The sequence below is a fragment of the Eutrema salsugineum genome, unplaced genomic scaffold (assembly GCF_000478725.1).
Source record: "Eutrema salsugineum unplaced genomic scaffold, Eutsalg1_0 scaffold_6, whole genome shotgun sequence".
NCBI classification, from domain to species: domain Eukaryota; kingdom Viridiplantae; phylum Streptophyta; class Magnoliopsida; order Brassicales; family Brassicaceae; genus Eutrema; species Eutrema salsugineum.
The window spans coordinates 7,397,932-7,417,912 of record NW_006256547.1 but is presented as its reverse complement, the minus strand read 5'-3'; the positions used below and the strand labels follow the sequence as shown (position 1 = coordinate 7,417,912).

The following is a 19,981-nucleotide window of genomic DNA, read 5'->3' as shown; positions in this document are numbered from 1 at the left end:
TTTAATCCAACCCATACCCACAAATCCTCTCCTTGAGGCTTCTTTCGTTTCTCTTTCTTCTTTACAGAGGAAAAAGGTTTTACGTCTGAAGAAAAGCCAAACTTTCTTGGGTTTAAGGAAAAATAAAATCTTGTTTCGTTATTTCAAAATCGAAAGGGTTCTCTACTTACTAGCCTACTAGGGTTCTTGTTACTGATTTTAAGAAATGGGTAAATGTGGTGGGAGAAATGGTAACGGAAACTTTAACGGCGTTGGGTATAATGGTAACGGAGGCGGTGGAGTTAGGCCATACGTACGGTCTCCGATTCCTCGGCTCAGATGGACGCCGGATCTTCACCGTTGTTTCGTTAACGCCGTCGATATGCTCGGTGGCCAACACCGTAAGTTTTATACTTTTTCTCTTCAGTCTTTTGGGATTTTGTTTCTTTGTTTTATCCATATGTCTTAAAGTTATGATTTTTTTTCGATATTTCCAAAAAGAGTTAACTTTTCTCATCATTTCTTTTCAATGAAATCATTCTAGTCAAGTTTATGAACCAACACTTTTGCTACTTCGTTTCTTCCTTAAAAGTTTGGATTTTTTTTTTCGGGATATTTCTAAAAAAGTTTGAAATTTTCTTACTGATATTCATCATCATAACGAATGATCTTAGTCAAGTTTATAAACCAAGCGTCACACTTTCGCTACTTTGCTTCATTTATATAAGTTTGGATTTTGGAAATTTCTAAAAAAAGTTTGAAATTCTCTTTTATTATCCCCATCATCCGAAAGAATCATCTTCCTCAAGTTTTTGAATAAAGCTTCACACTTTTGCTTATTTGTTTCATTCTTATATCTTAAAGTTTGGATTTTTTTGTTTTCTGAAAATTTGAAGGAAGTGTCATAATTTTCTCATATTTTTTTTCATGAATAGTCATCATTAATTTAATTTGTTTTTTGTGTGTGTTTTTGATGATACAGGAGCCACTCCAAAGCTTGTTCTTAAGATGATGGATGTGAAGGGACTCACCATTTCACATGTCAAGAGCCATCTCCAGGTAATAAATTTACCAAAAATTACTTTTTTCCTTTCTTATCCTTATATTTTTAACCATAATATCTTGAATATTAAAGCACCTTTCTCTTTTGCTTTTTTGATCACATATAACAGATGTATAGAGGTTCTAAACTCACTTTGGGTAAACCAGGTAGCGAGAGTTTTTCTTTTTCTTGTGTAAATTTTCAGTAAAAAAAAAACAAATTCTGAAATGATGATTTTAGAAAGAATGGGACCGTTGATTTTTTAATTTGAACTGTTAACATCAAAACTATAATAATGGATGGAATTTAATTGTTTTACTGTATCTGTTTGTAGTATGTACTATTGGTCTAGTGTCATGATTCATGAGACAATTGTCATAAATACATATATTTTGCTATAAAATATTTTAAAACAAGAAAATGGGTACCTCTATTTTTATAGATCAAGAGAATATTCATTATGGTCATTACTTAAATTCTTTTGTTTTTTTTTTTGGGACAGAGGAAAGCTCTTCATCTTCAATAAGAAGAAGACAAGACACTGAAGAAGATTATCTTCATGACAACTTGTCTTTACACACAAGGAATGATTGTCTTTTGGGGTTTCACTCTTTTCCTCTTTCTTCACATTCTCCTCTTAGGTAATTCATTTATTTTATTTTTTATATAATTTCTGACATGTTTTTAATTTTGTTTCAGAAAAGCTATCATATATACTTTTTTGTCTGCATTTGAATTGTCCTTTTTTAATTTTATTTATTATTTACTTTGGTGCAGAGGAGGAAGGAGAAAGGAGCAGACTTCAGAGTTTGGTGATGATGATGATGATGACTTTCTTCACATCATGAACATGGAGAAGACGAAGGAAACGACGACGTTTCAATCGCATCATTTCCTCGAGGTATGTTTATTTCATTTACGAATTTTCGTCACAAGTATTATTTAACTGGTCTGATTGAAACCAGGGTCAATTTTAAACTTCCGGTTAATTTACTTTGTCTTTGGAACTTGGGCTCATGAGACCATAAAAAGTGACATTGATTAAAGGTTTGCCTTTTGAGTCTTAACCGGTTAGATTGAAACTGGGGTTAAATAAAAACGAGAGTCCGGTTTAATTACTATTTGTCTTTGAGACTTAAGCTCGTTAGAGCTCAGACTTTCATGAGCCCATCGTATTATTGGCATTTACGGTTTGGTTTTCGTCTTTTTTTTCTGTCAATAGAAAACAGTGAAGGAGACGAAGAATTGGGAAAATACTTGGCAAGAACACGAAGAAGAAGAAGATTTGTCGTTGTCTCTTTCATTGAATAATCATCACTGGAGAAGCAATGCATCGTCAGTGAGCGAAACGAGTGAAGCGGTCTCCACTTGTTCTGCACCTTTCGTCTTCAAAGAATGCAAACCAAAGCTTGATCTCAACCTTAATCTTTCAATTTCTCTCATCGGCAGCTGAAATTATTAAATAAAAATATTTGTTTCTTAGATTAGTTGCACTAAAATATCATATATTTTTTTATGTGAAAGTAGGATTTCTTGTTATCCGAGATTGAAAGTTTATGGAAATCTTGAAAATAAATTTAGATAAATATCAAACTGAGACGTTTTAAAGAAAAAATAATAATGAATGAGTCGTAGCCGAAAACAGAGCCAAAACTTACATCCTAAAAAAAAATACAGTTAATGAATCCTAAAAAACGCGGCGTTTTGATCTGGAGGATAAATCCTTAAACGCAGCGTTGAGTATGGAAATCCCACGGAAGAGAAAAATAATTTATACGGATTTAATTTCCTGAATTATTGTCATTATTTAATTTTCGGAATTATTGTGACCGTTTCTTGGTGAAATAGTGAAAAAGAAAATTAATATTTTCGAAATAAAAATCTTGAAAACTTACCATTTTTTTTACTTTCTCCGTGCCGACGATGGTCGGTGTGGATGAATCTATCGAATCGTGTTGGCTCGAGGTTCAAGACGGCGAGGCTCAACGTTTCGTCCCGCGTCGGTAATCTTTCCTCCGTCTCCGCCGCAGCTTCCGTCGTCATGCCGCCGTGCTCCGGTCCTTTACGCCGAGTCGTTGTTTTCCTTGTCGCCATTTCCATCTCCTGCTTCGTCCTCTACAGATCCGCTGAATCCCTCCACGTCGTCCCTGGCTCTTCTTCTTCGATAATCTCTCGCATTTTCCCGTCTCTCGATTCCTTCAAGTCTCTGGTTCGTTTTCTTTTATCGTATTGTTACCAGTCGGTGTGTTTTTTTTTTCTTTCATGAATTTGATATTCGACGAATGTAGAGTGCGATTCTCGGTTTAGGGTTAGGGATTTGATTGGTTGATTCATGAACATTTGGCTAATTTTGATCACAATCGATGATATATGATACAAGGAGCGTAGAAAGATTCCGATGATTCGTGCTATGAAACATATTGAAATGGCACCAAATTTAGAAACTAAACCTAGATTTTTCTGGTGATAGTTGTCGCATTTGAGTCGAATTTCTAGATTTCACAAGGTTTTCTTGACTTTACTGTGTCCTACATTCTAATGATTTGTCATAGTCCATACCAGGAAATTGAAGAACCTAAGCTAGAAGATGTTCTGCGTAGAGCTGCAACGAGAGATGGTACAGTCATATTAACAACTTTGAATGAAGCTTGGGCAGCTCCTGGATCTGTTATCGATCTCTTCTTCGAGAGTTTTGGAATCGGTGAAGGAACAAGCATGCTTTTAAACCACCTGGTGATAATTGCTCTGGATGCTAAAGCCTATTCCCGTTGCAGAGAACTGCATAAGCATTGTTTCAGTCTTGAAACAGAGGGTGTTGATTTCTCCGGCGAGGCTTACTTCATGACTCGTTCTTACTTGAAAATGATGTGGAGAAGAATCGATTTCCTCCGGTCTGTTCTTGAAATGGGTTACAATTTCGTTTTCACGGTAAAAGAACTTCTTCCTGCTTCTTGATGATTACGCAAGAATGTTGTTAGGTTCTCTCGAGTGATCCTATTTTCTTAACGTGTTCTTCAGGATGCTGATGTGATGTGGTTCAGGAACCCTTTTCCGCGGTTTTACAGGTCTGCCGATTTCCAAATCGCTTGTGACCATTACTTAGGAAGGTCGAACGATCTACAGAATAGACCAAATGGAGGGTTTAGCTTTGTGAGATCCAATAACCGAACTGTACTCTTCTACAAGTACTGGTACGCTTCACGGATCAGATACGCGGGATATCACGACCAGGACGTTCTTAACTTCATCAAGACTGAACCTTTCCTTTCCCAAATCGGGCTTAAGATTAGGTTCTTGAACACTGCGTATTTCGGTGGTCTATGTGAGCCGAGCAAGGATTTGAATCTTGTTCGTACAATGCACGCGAATTGCTGTTTCGGTATGGATAGTAAGCTTCATGATCTTAGAATCATGCTTCAAGATTGGAGGGACTTCATGGCTTTACCACTTCATCTTAAGCAATCCTCTGGTTTCTCCTGGAAAGTCCCGCAGAATTGCAGGTTTTGATTTAAATCCATCTTCTTTTGTCATTTTTTTCGATCTTTATTAGCAATTTGCGATTGTTAAGGGAATTAATGATTTGTTTTTTTTTTGCAGTCTTGCTTCACTTCGGCGATATGATTCCATGGATGAAGATGAGAGCGAGCCACCAGGAGATTCCCGAGAGTAAAGTGTGTGTGTGTGTGTTACAAATGTATATAGAAAACTGTTTTGAGATTTTTTTACACGAAGAGGAAGTAAAAAGGAAGGCAAGTTTTGTAAAATGATCGATCGTTCTTAAAGAGCACATAATGTCTTGTTCACTGTGTCCCTTTTCTCTAGATTTGACGCGAAGATAAATGATTTAATACTTCAAATTTCTAACAACCTTTTCTAGCCACATTCGATATTTACGAGTTCAAATTCTGATCTCTAGATTTAATTGACGTTTGTTGGACGTATAATTACTGTCAAATCTTTTTCTTTCTTTTTGATTGATCAGACTGTCAAATCTTTTCATGCAAGTGATGATGAATTGGCAGAAAGAAACCTGAACATTCTAATACCTTGTATTTTGACAAAGTACAGTGGTGGTGCATGCAAACAAAGTTATAAAATAAGAAATTCTAAAATAAACAATCTATGGAAATTGTTATAGTTTACTATACACGTTTACGTGATGGTAAGTTATATGAATTAATTTGTGGGCTGCAAAATCAGTTGACAAATCTTATGAATTTCATACAGAGCATATTGTGAAACGTAAATCAGATAGAGGGAGAGCAATAATAATAAGTCGAAAAAGTAGATTTCCACGTGATATGAAGACGATCGGAATGTTATACACATTTTTGTTTTTAATGTAGCACCACTAAATATCCAAATATCATCGAAGCGTCCTATTAATCTGGAAGTGAAGAATCTTTTTTGATAAATGAAAGTGAACAAGCTTTTTTGGTAAGATATTTCCTGCATGTTTGTCATGGATGAAACATATAACTATAGAAATAACAACTTCTCATAGACATTTATATAAATGCTTTTGCAACAGAATAACAGATTTTGTTTCGTGCGATCAATACAACAACAACATTCTCTTCTTACATTTCAGTTAAACTTTTTTTCCTGTTAACATGACCAAAATCTTGTATGTTTAATTTTATCTCCCTGTTTTAAAAGAGCAACTATGAACACTAACGTGATATAAAACTCTCAAGCTCAAGTTTATTTAATGTTTATTGCCTTGCCTTTGCCTAGTTATGTTTTCATTGAATCACTAGATTTATTCAGTTTTCGCACGATGAATAAAAATGAAAGAATCGGGTTGACATTCTTTACCTTTTCACGGGACAGTCCCGTGGTTTATCTCGTTTAGTTGCTTATTTGCTTCTATTTTCCAAAATGGCTGTAAGTATTTTGGTATTTTTGTACTCAGTGAAATATATCATTCATTTTTACAACACGGCAAGTCATACGAATTTGTTGGTACTGATCGGACTACCGCTATAACGGGCTTAGGTCGAACTTCATGTCTATATGGCGTTTGTACACATGACACAATTTTTATTATTTTACGGAATATGAGATTATTTTAATTCAAACAACGTAGACTAAGAAACAAGACGTATGTACATTTAACAACTACAAAAGAAGAAACAAGACTTATGTACAAAATTATAATTATGTAACCCATAATGCACATAACAATGGTAATTAATACGATTCAAAATTTCAGGTTATTAAGACCTTGTTGGTGTAAGAGACTCTTGCTTATACTTGAAATATTGGTTTAGATTATATATATAATTCAAAATCTTATCTTAAAGTATAGTACTGTGATGTCTCAACCAGCCTCATTTTTTAACCCCACGCCCATTTGTATTGATCTCTGGTTTTTATTTTCATTTGATTGTCAGATTCGCTACATCAAAAAGAACAAAATTTGATTTTTATTTGTTTTGCAAATCACCACAAAAGCTTTCTCTTCCATACTTGTATTCACTTTCGCAAAACACTAAAAGTCACTTCTTAATAGGTCATTGATCTTTAAGGATTCTCGGGAAGATGTGTGTACTTTGATTTATATAGATGCTCAAAACTACTCTTAAGTTTTTTGTTTTTTTTTTTCATAAATATCACCCCACTTACAAAAGACAATATCTCATTGAAGAACAAGATAAGTGTGATCTCAGAGGCGATCTACACTCATCTAGATCTGACCGTTGTATCAATTTTTAACACCATGATCACCTCAATTTGTAGATCCCTATGTCTATAAAAAATTTATGTGGACCAATATATTTCTATGTAATAGAGATAGTTAAAGCATATTTTCGTGGACCAATATATATTTCTATGTATCAGGGTATTATATATATATAGTTTAATTATTGTCATTATTTTGGTGTGATTAACCACTCGTCCAGAATAATTAACAATCTGGAATAAACTTTACTGTAAATGTCATTTTGTAGAGTGAAAATCTCAATTTATTATTAACTAGTTGATTACTTCCACTATGTGCAAGATAAATATTAACCATAATTCTTTTATCCGAATATGTAAATATAATATATATAAATACAGTTATATATGATGATTATATAATTATAAATAATGATCAAAGTTATATTTATTTTATAATACAATTTCATAAATACTAGATAATTATTGATTTATAATTGATTTTAGTAGTATTTTTATATAAATAAAAGTACACATTAAATATACTAAATTAAATTAATATGTTCTATCTAACCGGTCTAATATCAGACTAAGATACTTTGCTTTGATATAAAACCATGTAAATTATAATATGAACCAAAAAAATTTAGATTTTATTATTATTAAATTATTAATATGATTATTTTTTAACAAAATTAAGATTAAAAAAATGAGATAAAAAAATAATGTTTAGTAACATAAGTAATATTATGTATTAAATTTTTATAAATATGTTGATACGAAATAGAAAGAGAGAGAATATCTTTACAAATTAAATGTTTGAGTATTAAATATATATTTGATATAAACTAATCTTTAACTAAATTAATGTTAATGATATATGATGTAATTAATTTAGTAAATTGAGTCTAATTTCAAAAAATCTTTGAGAATCTCTCTTAGATTGACACATTAGCATGGCAAAGTTGTTAATAACACATGACATAAAAGTTTTTTTTTTAAGTGTCCTTCTCAAATAATAATAATTAGAAGATTATAAAGTTCGTGACCAAATGTATTCAAGATAGTATGAAAGATTTATAGAGTTACCATGACTTAAACAATATTATAAATCATCTTTCATTAAATCACTTATCATTAAATTGTTTTACATCAAACACACTAATTATAGAGTTATTTAAGATGAGCTACTGAAAATGTATTTTTTTAATAATAGAGACAGTTAATCTTAAGTATAGTTTCATGTACCATCATTTTTCTACAATTAATTTAATATTTAATAAATTAATAAACTCGATTAATTAATAAAATTTTGGTCCCAAACCAAATTAATATTTTTATAAATAAATAATTCGTTAAATTAATAAAATTTGAAAGTCCTAACATTATTAATTTAGAGAATTTTTACTGTATTACTTGGTCTAATTAACCACTCCTCCAAAATAATTCACAATTTAACATAATTTATTATAAATGTCAATTTGTTTACCAAAAATCTCAATTCATTATTGTAACGTTCGTTATTGTAACTCAAAATAGATATGAAAAATTTATAAATTCATTATGACTGGATATAAAAAAAAATATAGACTCACCATGACTTACACGTGGATGAATATTTACAGAGATAGATATGAAAGATTTAAAGACTTGGCATGATTTACACGCAGACAAAACTTTTCTTAAATAAATGTATGAAAGATTTATAGACTCTCCATGACTTACACGCGGCAATATATTATCTTTAATAGTTCATAACAACTGTTAACAGTAATTATGTATAAACTTAAAAAAATTATACATTGACATAAATACCTATGTTTTTTGGTTTTTCTAGAAAAATTCTAAAAAACTATTTAACTTTGATCTAAATCATTTTACCACCCCTAATGTTTTTTTGCTTACATAGAACTCCAAATTAATTTCTTAAAAAAAATTTTGTTCGAAAGTTTAACTGTTTAAGAAAAAATTTCATAGACACTGAAAATAAATTATGATGAAAATGTCAAATATTCTCTTATTCTTGGAAAAAATACACATTGGTGTTAAATTTCATATGCCATTAGAATCAAAGTAATGGGACAATAAATAGATTTAGGACTGATGGTATAAGGTGATTAGGAAAAAAAAAGTGGACATCCAACTTGATATATATATATATATATATATATATTCGTTTGATTTGATTACTATTGCATTTGAAAGCTAACTACATTGGCTATATCTTCTTAGAATTGGTAATTTGTTATCAGAATTTATATTTCAGCGACAAAAAGGTAATTTTATCAACAAAACAAACTTGAGTGTGAAATTTAAAAATAAAAAATTGATTGGAATCAAAATTCAAGGATTTGTTTTGTCATTTCATATTTTCTTATGTCCTCATCTGTAGAGGTTAAAATGGTAAATATTTATAGAAACAATAGTTGTTGTTTTTCTAAAATTAATTTTAATACATTGGTAATTACTCTAACAACTTTAGTCCATTTTCAGTTTTGGTAATGATTTAAAAACTTTGAAAGCAATAATTAACGTAATTAATGTTTTGGCAAAAGTGTATTAACTCTCCTTAAATTTGCTCTCACTCATTTATGTACATGCTTACTGTGTGTGTATAAATATGTGTATAAATGGCCCTCTACTTCATACTTAGAGGTAAAAAACTGATAGGAACGCTTCAAAATCTTACCTCCGACTCGAAGAGCTAAAAGAGGTGAAGTTCATTATCTTTAAATCTTGTCTTGTTTAAATATATTAATATATACTTACTGTTGATTTGAAAGAATTGCTATTCGAATATGTATGTGAGAGGAAAGGTTACGGTTCAAGTGTCATTGTTATCGGGAATGGCAATTATTATTCCTTTTACTGAAAACTCTTAACATAGCACAAATGATTGTGCAAATAAAACAAAAACAGCATATGTTTGGATTATGGTGATATTTAAAACAAGTTTGATATATAACTCATGATCACGTTAGCGACCCATATAGAAATGGGTTGATTTTGTTGATCTCCTTCTTTGAAGAATAGACAGTATTTAAAAATATTTTTCTTAAAGATTTATGGTAGTCAATCTTCGTTATATTGTATATAAACATATTAAAAATATAATAGTTATTTCAGTAATAATATTTACTTTATTTTTAAAATTGAAGAATACTATATATTTTTAAAAATGTTCATTTTTAGATTAATAGACATAAACAGAAAAAATTCATAGAAATTCTCTGTTAATCTAGTGTTTTTGATAGTTTAAATAAATGAATAAATAAAAGATGGAGGGGCTATCGTTTGGGGAATTTTTATAGATTTCTTTTATATCTAATTAATTGCTTAAATATGGGAAGAGACGAAATTTAGTTAAAAATTGGAGTATCCTATTTTGTTTTTACTTTACCACATACATGAAAAATATATACAATCATTCTTCCTTTTGTCCTTTTTATCTTTGGAATATCTCTTTTCACGTTCAACCTTCCATGACACCCAGACAGACATACATTCATATATATATATATATATATATATATATATATGTAATAATATATTTATATATATGTAATATGATTTGATAGGAACTTTTTAAAACAAAAAAGAGACCCATATGAGATGATGATGACGATTGTGACAAATAATCGTATTTTGTTAAGAATATAAGAAAAATATTAGATGCTTTGTGGATTAACCTTTGAAAAGTATTTCCAAAAAATTATTAAATTTAGATATAAAAAGATCGCATCAATGTAGTCTCTTATTTAATTATATTCATTTTGTTTTATATTTTTCGAAAGACTAAACATACTTTTTATAACTTAGTGAATTCTCTCTAATTATATACAAAATAGTCAATTAGTTCTTATAACCGCTAATTAAGAAGTAGATATATTTAAGCATGTCTATAGTATGTTAGATAGATTAAATAACTAACTCAGTTTCAAATTCAAAATTCTCTCTTTGTGGATCTATTCTAGAATTTATAAATTGGTTTACGACATAATATATGGTCGAATGTTGAAAGTTAGTTTAATCTGACGTACGCACACAATTCCAACATTTTCATTTTTTAACAGATATTAAAAGCGAAATATTTTTATAGAGATTTCCCCCCCTTCTATTATTATATAAGTTTAGATATGCGATGATAAATTTTATTGTAAGGGGCAATCTCGTATTGATATTTTATGTTAATGTCAAATATCTTCATTATTTTAGTATCATAGTTACTCTGTAGTAATCTGTTTTATAAACCTTTTTAGATCCAAAAACAAATTTCTTTAAATTTATTTTTCACATATGTTAACGAGAGAGAGGAGCTGTTGAGGGTTGTCTCACGCACCATCCACTGTCGTTTTGTGGCAAATGGATTGGGTCCACCGACCTCTGTAGTTCTATACTTTCTTTTTTACTAAAATTCATTTACATATTCAGAAGAAAATAATAGAAAAATCAGCAATTGCTCTGTATAGGTGTTAGTATCTACAGTCGACACCAAAATTGTTTAAATAGTTTTATTTAAATCCAAAACAAACAAAACAATATTTTTTTTGTGGACAACCCAAAAAATATTTTGTTTTTTATTAAAAAATGTATTAGATTTTGTAGTATCCTATGTATCAAATATAATGTCATGCATATAAAAAACTATACTAAAATTAACCAAGCTATATTTATGTAATTTGATTATCTTACCATTTTTTAAAAAACCGAATATGAACTTTTAACACTCTAGGCTATTGGATTGGGTGAGAATTGTTTTTTTTTACTAGTATAGCACTCGTTTTCACTTGTCGCTTTCATCTTCTCTCTTCTATTACCTCACATAAATTTCTATGTTTTTAAAATTCTCTATAAAAATTAAATATCAATTAATTAAAATCTGGAATATCCCATTTTTAGGGCTTTATTGAGATAAGATATCAGTGGAAGTCAAAAAAGAATTTAATGTTAAGAGTTTCTTCTCTCTAGTTTCATTTCATTTCTCTTTTTTTTTTCTTCTTCTTCTTCTCTCTCTCTCACCATCACACAGAACACAGAAGAATCCATGGCTGCTTCTTCATCCTCGGCTGCTTCCTTCTTTGGAGTTCGACAAGATGATCAATCTCACCTCCTTCCTCCTAATTCCTCCGCCACCGCTCCTCCTCCTCCTCACCAGCAACCACCGCAGCCTCAGCAACCTCTTGAAGTTCCACCGCAGAAAAAGAAGAGAAACCAACCGAGAACTCCAAGTAAGTTAATTACCCCTTACTTGAAATCTTATCATCTTAATCTAATAAAATCATGTGATCAATTTTTAAAACGTTGATTGGTGAAAAAGAGAGATCCCTTTCTCATCTTTTTCTCCCTTTACTCAATTTCCAAATCTTGAAAGAAGCAAATTAGCAAAACCCTAGTTCTTGATTTTCCAATATTCAGAATTCAATCAATTATATACCATGCAATATTAAAAAAATCTCTAAATTAATTAATAATTATACCCTCAATTTTTGTTTTCTCTGAATTAGATTCAGATGCAGAAGTGATAGCTTTATCGCCAAAGACACTAATGGCAACAAACAGATTCATATGTGAAGTATGCAACAAAGGGTTTCAAAGAGAACAGAATCTACAACTTCACCGAAGAGGACACAACCTTCCATGGAAGCTTAAACAGAAATCGACCAAAGAAGTGAAAAGGAAAGTGTATCTTTGTCCGGAGCCCACGTGCGTCCACCATGACCCGTCACGTGCTCTCGGAGACCTCACCGGAATCAAGAAACATTATTACCGTAAACACGGTGAAAAGAAGTGGAAATGCGAGAAATGTTCTAAGCGTTACGCTGTTCAGTCCGATTGGAAAGCTCACTCCAAGACTTGTGGTACCAAAGAATATCGCTGTGACTGTGGTACACTCTTCTCTCGGTAAATACTCGAAATCCTTAAAACTATTTAAACTAAAATTATACTAATAGCTAAGCGAATTTTATGTGAATGTGTCCGTGAGCCATTCTTCATGGATTAGGGTTTTTTTGGGTTCACTTTCTGTTTCGCCTCGAAGTCTTCGATGCTCTTATCGCTTTCTTTCGTGCAGTAAATGCAACTTTAATTTTTTTAAAAAAATATTAAAAAATCGAAATTGATACATGAACACACGTGAATGTGTGTGCATATAACTACTATATCTATATATGACACTGAAACTGCCATATTTCATTAGATGCTTTCTAGCAGAAACTCAAAATCAAAGAGGACCAATTTCAATTTTTTTTTTCTTCTATTTCTTTTATTATTATTTTACTAGTATATTTTTTGCCTAGGAAACACCGCCCAATTTTCTGTCATGAAAATAAAATAATATATTTTTTCAAGATTTTTTTTTAGATTTAAAATTATACTTATACTATGGCCAATTCACGTGCTGCTAAACTATATAATATCTAGAGAGGTTGCTGTTACAGTGTTTGTTCTTTTATGTGTAAAATTTTACTAATAACCACAAACACCGCATATCTATTTTGGTTCATTACTATATACATTTTGCATAAAATGGCTTTAAATTGCATAGGAGTGATAAATAATATACCAGCAAATATTTCAAAATTGAAGTTTTTTTTTTCTAGTCTTGGTTGGCAAATGGCATTGCTGTGTTTGTGTGTGTGCGTGCATTTAGAAGAGTTCTATAAATGGAACGAAGTAGATACAAATGTGGTGGTATAAATAAATACATAAGTAGTTACTTAAACATTTATATATGAGTCCTTCATTGAATAAATGCTCAGTTGCATTTATTGAACTTGCAGGATCTTGAAATTAAGACAGATTCAGATATTCATTTGACAATCATTCTCTCCATATATTATTGTGAAACTTAACTTTTCCACCTACCTTTTCAATTTTGAATACCCATTTAATTTTATATATAGTCACATTATCGTATACATACACATGCAGTTAATTATAGTTTGCAATGACGAGCATATCTAATGCATAATATGTTTCCGGAGTTAAATAATGTTATGTTCATTAAACATGGCGTCTACTGTGTAGATAGATTTGTAAATTTGTTCGTACGCATAATCATATAGACATTTACATCATCGTAGTTGAAGTGTGACACAACATTGTACTCCTATTTATGAATATGCGTGCATTATTTGGATATGCATCAATGCATGTGAGTGTGTAAGCCGTTAAAATTTACATATAGGTGAAATAATAATAATAATAGGATGATAATAGAGTACTAGAGTGACTTTCTAGCCATGTATCTACTTTTCAAGATCCCATAATTACACGCGAATCTATTTGTAGCTACGTGACATGATGAGTCTCTCTCTTTCTCTCTTACTTGTAAATATTTTTTCTTTCACTTTTCCCAAAATATGTCTTTTTTTCATCATTTAATTTATGCATATATACCTGACAATCCAATAGATTCCATTGTGAATTAAATAATTTTTTTTTTCTGTCACAGGCGAGACAGTTTCATTACACACAGAGCATTCTGTGACGCGTTGGCTCAAGAGAGTGCGAGACACCCAACTTCTTTGACTTCTTTGCCAAGTCATCACTTTCCGTACGGACAAAACACCAACAACTCCAACAACAACACTTCAAGCATGATCCTTGGTTTGTCCCACATGGGGGCCCCACAGAATCTTGATCATCAATCCAGCGACATTCTCCGGCTTGGAAGCGGCGGAGGAGGAGGAGGAGCCGCCGCACGCTCTTCTTCTGATCTCATTGCTGCAAATGCTTCAGGTTACTTCATGCAAGACCAAAACCCTAGCTTTCATGATCAACAAGACCATCATCATCATCAACAACAACATCAACAAGGATTTTTGGCTGCGAACAATAACATCAAGCCATCACCAATGAATTTTCAACAGAGTCTGATGCAGTTCTCACATGATAACCATAACTCTCCTTCCTCCAATCTCTTCAATCTCAGCTTCCTCTCTGGAAACAACGGAGTTGCTTCTGCCACAAGCAACCCTAATGCTGCTGCTGTTTCTTCGGGTAATCTTATGATTTCCAACCAATTTGATGGCGAAAATGCTGTTGGAGGCGGAGGAGGAGGAGGAGATGGAAGCACCGGTCTCTTCCCTAACAATCTGATGAGCTCGGCTGATAGAATCAGCTCAGGAGCGGTGCCTTCACTCTTTAGCTCATCAATGCAAAATCCCAATTCAACACCTCACATGTCAGCCACTGCTCTTCTTCAGAAAGCTGCTCAAATGGGTTCAACCTCAAGCAACAACAGCAACAACGGAAGCAACAACAACAACAACAACAACAATAACAATGCCTCATCGATTCTAAGAAGCTTTGGGAGTGGAATGTACGGAGAAAACGAGAGTAATCTTCATGATTTGATGAATTCTTTCTCTAACCCCGGTGCAACGGGAGACAACGTTAATGGAGTAGATTCTCCGTTTGGTTCGTACGGAGGAGTGAACAAAGGATTAAACACTGATAAACAGAGCATGACTAGAGACTTTCTTGGAGTTGGACAGATCGTAAGAAGCATGAGTGGAAGCGGAGGGTTTCAACAGCAGCAACAACAACAACAGCAACAACAACAACAGCATGGGAACAGTAGAGAAAGAGTTGGCTCTTCGTCGGATTCCGCCGATAGAAACAGCATGAATGTGAATCCTAATGGTGGTCCGGCAAGTTCACCACCGTATGGAATCCATCATGCAAGTTTCTAAGGAGAAAAATTTAAAAGGTTTTTAGTTCATCATAGTACATGCTATATCTTTCAGGTATGCATGTCGTCACCAAACCCCCATTTGAAGTAATTAAAATTTTAGTTGCAATTTATCTAAACTCAGCTCCTTTTTTCTTCCCCCTCCTTGTAAAAGATTTTGCCTTTATAGTTTATATAAATGGATTCCCTCCTGAACAAAAAAAAAATACTTTTAGAGTTTATAGTTTATATTATGGTTTCAGAATGCAGAGAATTTTATATTATTTATCTGTTGAGTTCTAAATATTTGATTTCTATTTTGTCTTCTTTTTTTTTACTCATGAAAGAATATATATATGAAGAAATTTATAGCTACTTTTAGACTAAATAAGTAATTTATTTATTTGTGGAGTCAATTTTTAAGTCTTCGTTCTATATACACAATGCTACGGGTTTAGCTATATAAAGAATTTGGGTGGTGTGAATAATTGTTTGTGGACTATTTTATTTTGTAGATGAAAAAAGTTTTGATTTTTTTTTTTGGCTGACACATTTATCGTCTTATCATTGCATGGGGCAGTCAATGAGTTGGAGAGTACAAGCAGCCTTTGCTAAGTTTATTTGTCTTTTTGTTTTTATTTTCTTTTATTTGCCTTTTTATTCTTTAATTTCTTTTCATTTGTCATCCTCACTAGCTGGCAATGTCACGAGTGTTTGTCTTGTGATCCTCTTTCTAAATATCTCGATACATGTATACATACATGTCACATGTGCACATAATATATATATATATATATAGTTTTGTATGTAACATGTTCCTACCATATCCTAGAGGGTTGTCCCCATCATATTTAAATCTAACGGTCCTTAATCAAGAATTCTGTTTCAACATTCACGAGTGTACATTATTGATTCGGTGAAAAAATAGCATAAAATAAAAAGTTATTCCAGTGCGAATCGATTTTTGGTTGGAAACATGTTTTCAATAAATATCGTATATTTGATTTTTGTTTAACTCTGAATTTTGTTTTGGGTTTTTCAAATATCTACAAAATTAAGAAATATTTTGATAAAATGTGAAACTATCAGAAATAAAATGAATTCTAATGCAAATCGATTTGGTACGATTTCGAATTTGGTTTGGAAACATGTTTTCATGATTTCATCAAATATATCATTAATGTTTTCAAAAATTAAAGTTTTTGTTTGATTTTTTCTATTCTCTTTTAATTAGGGTTTTATTGTTTATCTCCAAATATCTAAAAATGAAAAAAAAAATTTGAAACTCACTCGGTTCATATCTAAGTTCCTTCGGTCAATTTGAAAATCATTTGGTTTCTTTCGGTTCATATCCAATCAGGTCAGTATAGTAATATAACTTTTTGTTATTTTTTGGGGAGAGGGGAAGTGGGGTATTTTTATGAAACTCTAGTTCATTTCTAGATTGTTTTGGTGTATTTTTTCGGTGTGTGTGTGTGAACGTAAGATACATTATTGTTGACAACATCTATAATTGTTGGAACAATTAGTGATATTAATAATAGTATTATAATGTCAGTGTCGTAATAATTTATATGGAGAGAATAACAATAAAAATATCATGTATATATTGTAGCCATTTAGGACATACATACAAGTGATGCAAGTAAGAGGCCCATCGACATGCAACGAGTCGGAGAGATGGTATCGTTGTCTCACCAAAAACAGACAGCTCTTCTCTCATTTTTTTCTTCTATTTTGTTCCAAAAGTATTTTTCTCATAATTCCTAAAATTTTCATAGTATAATGGTCAATCAATCCATATAGAAAAAAACTCACTTATTTAGTAAATACAAGTTAATCCCTTCCCATCCAAAGTTGAATACACTTGGACAAACTTTGGCCATTTTGGTTCCCTACTTTATTAAAAAACTTTTGTTATGATCGGAAATTAAAAACCAAGCATATTACAAACTTTTGTGTCTTCAACAGGTAGCAGTTAAACTTTGAACCAAGGTTGATAAATTTTTGTTTATGTTTTCACATAATTTTAAGTTCACCTTCAAAATTGGTAAACATCCATAGATAAAAATTACTCAACAACAACATTTATTACTCTGGTTCATGATGAATTTTTAGAATTTGTTAAGAGGGTTGTAACTTCATGGTGGTCCGTATTTTTTTCGAGCAACAACATATTTGATGAATCTTGGTAGACTAGAGAGGAGCGTTTTGGCCACTAAAGAGGAAAAAGATCTCTCATTTTCAAATTATTGGGAGGGAGTAACTCTTATATTTGTAGATCGCGATACCTGTCTTGCTGCAACATGCCTATATATATTGGAACATAACATTCTTGTAATTCGGAAGTTAGATCTACGATGTTAGACTTTTTTTTTTAAATGCTTCTATTAGTATATACCCCCACACGATATGAATTATTGCATCCATCTCTGCTCAAGAACTAAGACACTAGATATGCCGAGCTATTTATGTCGGTTGGGAAGGTTAAGTATGGTGTTCGGAAGATCTTATCATTTTTGCCTCGTTTTGTGCGGATTGATGCGGTAGTCACGTATCATTGTTTGATTGACTATCGAAAAAATCGTCCCAAATAATCTTTCCATATTTTTGATGGATGTTAAAAGTTATCAATTAGTGTATGTATGGCCCAATTTAAGATTTTCCCATAATGAAGTGGACCAAGAATAAGCAGAAGAAATCTCAAGAATTTTTGTAGTATTCATAAACTTTTCTCGACAATCTCTCACGGGCCATTTTTTTTTTTGTTTTCCCTATCTTTCACATGAACGACAACTCTGCTATTCACATGCTTTTCCCCCCTTCTTTTTACATCCCTTTTTTTCCTTTTAGTTATATTATTCAGTTCAATAATAAATCCCTTCATATAAAATTTATCCGATTCACAAACATGAAAAGTAAACGATTTACTTTACTTGTAATAAACAAATTCCCTGGAAACATAAGCTAGTATTTGTTTTTCACGATTGTTAGTTGTAACTCCATACGGATCATACTTTTCTAAAGAAATTTAAACGTATTTCAAGATCAATATTATATTTTTCCTTTAGGAAAAGATTAGTACTCAATTTGTCTCAATTTTTTTTTACAATAGTCTTATAGTGAGATTGTTTTTCATTAGTCTTTCATGAATTTTAAAATGGTGAAGTATATAAACTAATATGCATTATATATTTATATATTGTATGTTCAATTTCATTTAAAGATTTACACGACATTTTTTTTGTAGGGTTTTTTGTCCAGATGCATTTTTATGCAAATAGAAAATGTATTTTATATAATAAAAATTTTTTTTCTAATTAACTGTTAGTAGGATAATATAAATATGAGAACTAATTTATAATATGAGAGAACAATATAGTTATTATTATGGCAGGACAGCGCAAATCAAACAGAGATCGCCAAATATTTTTTTAAAAATTTATTTATAGATAATATTATTGTGATATTTTCTATTTGCGATGTCCTATAATCAGAGCCGGCCTTGAAAAATATATAGACCAAAGCCAAAAAAAATTTAGGCTTAAAAATTGACAAACTAAAAAAAAAATTAAAAAGTTTCAAACCATGCATCTCTTCAGTGATTATTTAGACAACCAAATCAGCTATAAAATATTGTCTTAGATGGTGGCCGAATATTTACTTATTCTATAGAAGGCTGCAAGCATCTGCTTGGTTTGCTTGCCCTCATTACTGGTTCTGCCTATAAAGAATGAGCTATGATCTCAAAACGAAAGTATATCTGTTATAAAAACTAAATTCGATGATAAAATTTTAAAATGACTGTGTTATTATCATATAAATTTAAACATAATTTTTGAAAATAATATGTTTTAAAAAAGCTATAGGTTTAAGAAGAATAATTTATTTTGAAACATAGTCTTCAAAACTTTGAAAAAGTTGAGAAACTTATCCAAATATATTATATGGGATGCCTTGTATTACTGTATTATATTTTATGCATTATATAGGATTGTATCATTGTATGGTCTTTTCTTTCTTAGAAACGCTATCATATATAATCATTAAATGGTGATTTAGTGGTAGAGTTCGAGTACATAAAAGTTTCTTTTGTGTAATCTACAAATTCACATTATTAATTTTTGTTTTATGACTGATATTTTTCAAATTTTTTTAACAGATTCAAATAACTTTTTTTCGTCTATTGAATTATGAGAAAATAAGATTTATGTTTTTTTCATCTATCTAATGAGATACTAATGCATTTTTCCTTGAAATTTGTATAATATAATTGTCTTGTGGAGGAACCCTGTCTATATAACTACTGGATCAGTCTGGTTTTAAAAAAGTAAGAATCTTATTGGTATGAATGAGAGTAAAATAAATTGGTGAAAATGAGGAAAGAGAACAAAAAGTAGAGTAAATATACTCGAGTAAAATCTAGAGTAAAAGGGTGTGTAATCTGTTTCTTTTTCAACAGTAACTAGAGTAAAAATTAACAAGAATTACTCTACCTGCAGATTAATGAGTCTTTAGTGTAACTTAGAGTAATTTGAAATCTAGAGTAAATACAATATAAGCGTTTTTTTACTTTGACATTCGCTTACATAGCTTCACTCGAAATCAATATTAAAATATTT

General features: G+C 31.1%; 3 protein-coding genes across 3 annotated transcripts; all 3 read left to right on the top strand.

Annotated features, from left to right (window-relative positions):
* The first annotated feature begins 105 nt into the window (after positions 1 to 105).
* Positions 106 to 2,543, top strand: LOC18013444 (putative Myb family transcription factor At1g14600). Its single transcript, XM_006395754.2, has 6 exons — positions 106 to 380; positions 962 to 1,038; positions 1,152 to 1,188; positions 1,524 to 1,662; positions 1,799 to 1,922; positions 2,244 to 2,543. Exons 1-6 carry the CDS (start codon positions 206 to 208, stop codon positions 2,472 to 2,474), a joined length of 783 nt encoding a protein of 260 aa, XP_006395816.1. The 5' UTR covers positions 106 to 205; the 3' UTR covers positions 2,475 to 2,543.
* A 400-nt stretch (positions 2,544 to 2,943) lies between these two features.
* On the top strand, positions 2,944 to 4,864 carry LOC18013499 (uncharacterized protein At4g15970). Its single transcript, XM_006395753.2, has 4 exons — positions 2,944 to 3,230; positions 3,584 to 3,949; positions 4,040 to 4,521; positions 4,619 to 4,864. Exons 1-4 carry the CDS (start codon positions 2,958 to 2,960, stop codon positions 4,689 to 4,691), a joined length of 1,194 nt encoding a protein of 397 aa, XP_006395815.1. The 5' UTR covers positions 2,944 to 2,957; the 3' UTR covers positions 4,692 to 4,864.
* Positions 4,865 to 9,372: 4,508 nt separating this feature from the next.
* On the top strand, positions 9,373 to 15,621 carry LOC18013481 (protein indeterminate-domain 5, chloroplastic). Its single transcript, XM_006395752.2, has 4 exons — positions 9,373 to 9,398; positions 11,715 to 11,913; positions 12,190 to 12,586; positions 14,139 to 15,621. The coding sequence occupies exons 2-4, from the start codon at positions 11,730 to 11,732 to the stop codon at positions 15,379 to 15,381; spliced, it is 1,824 nt and encodes a 607-aa protein (XP_006395814.1). The 5' UTR covers positions 9,373 to 9,398; positions 11,715 to 11,729; the 3' UTR covers positions 15,382 to 15,621.
* Positions 15,622 to 19,981: the final 4,360 nt, after the last annotated feature.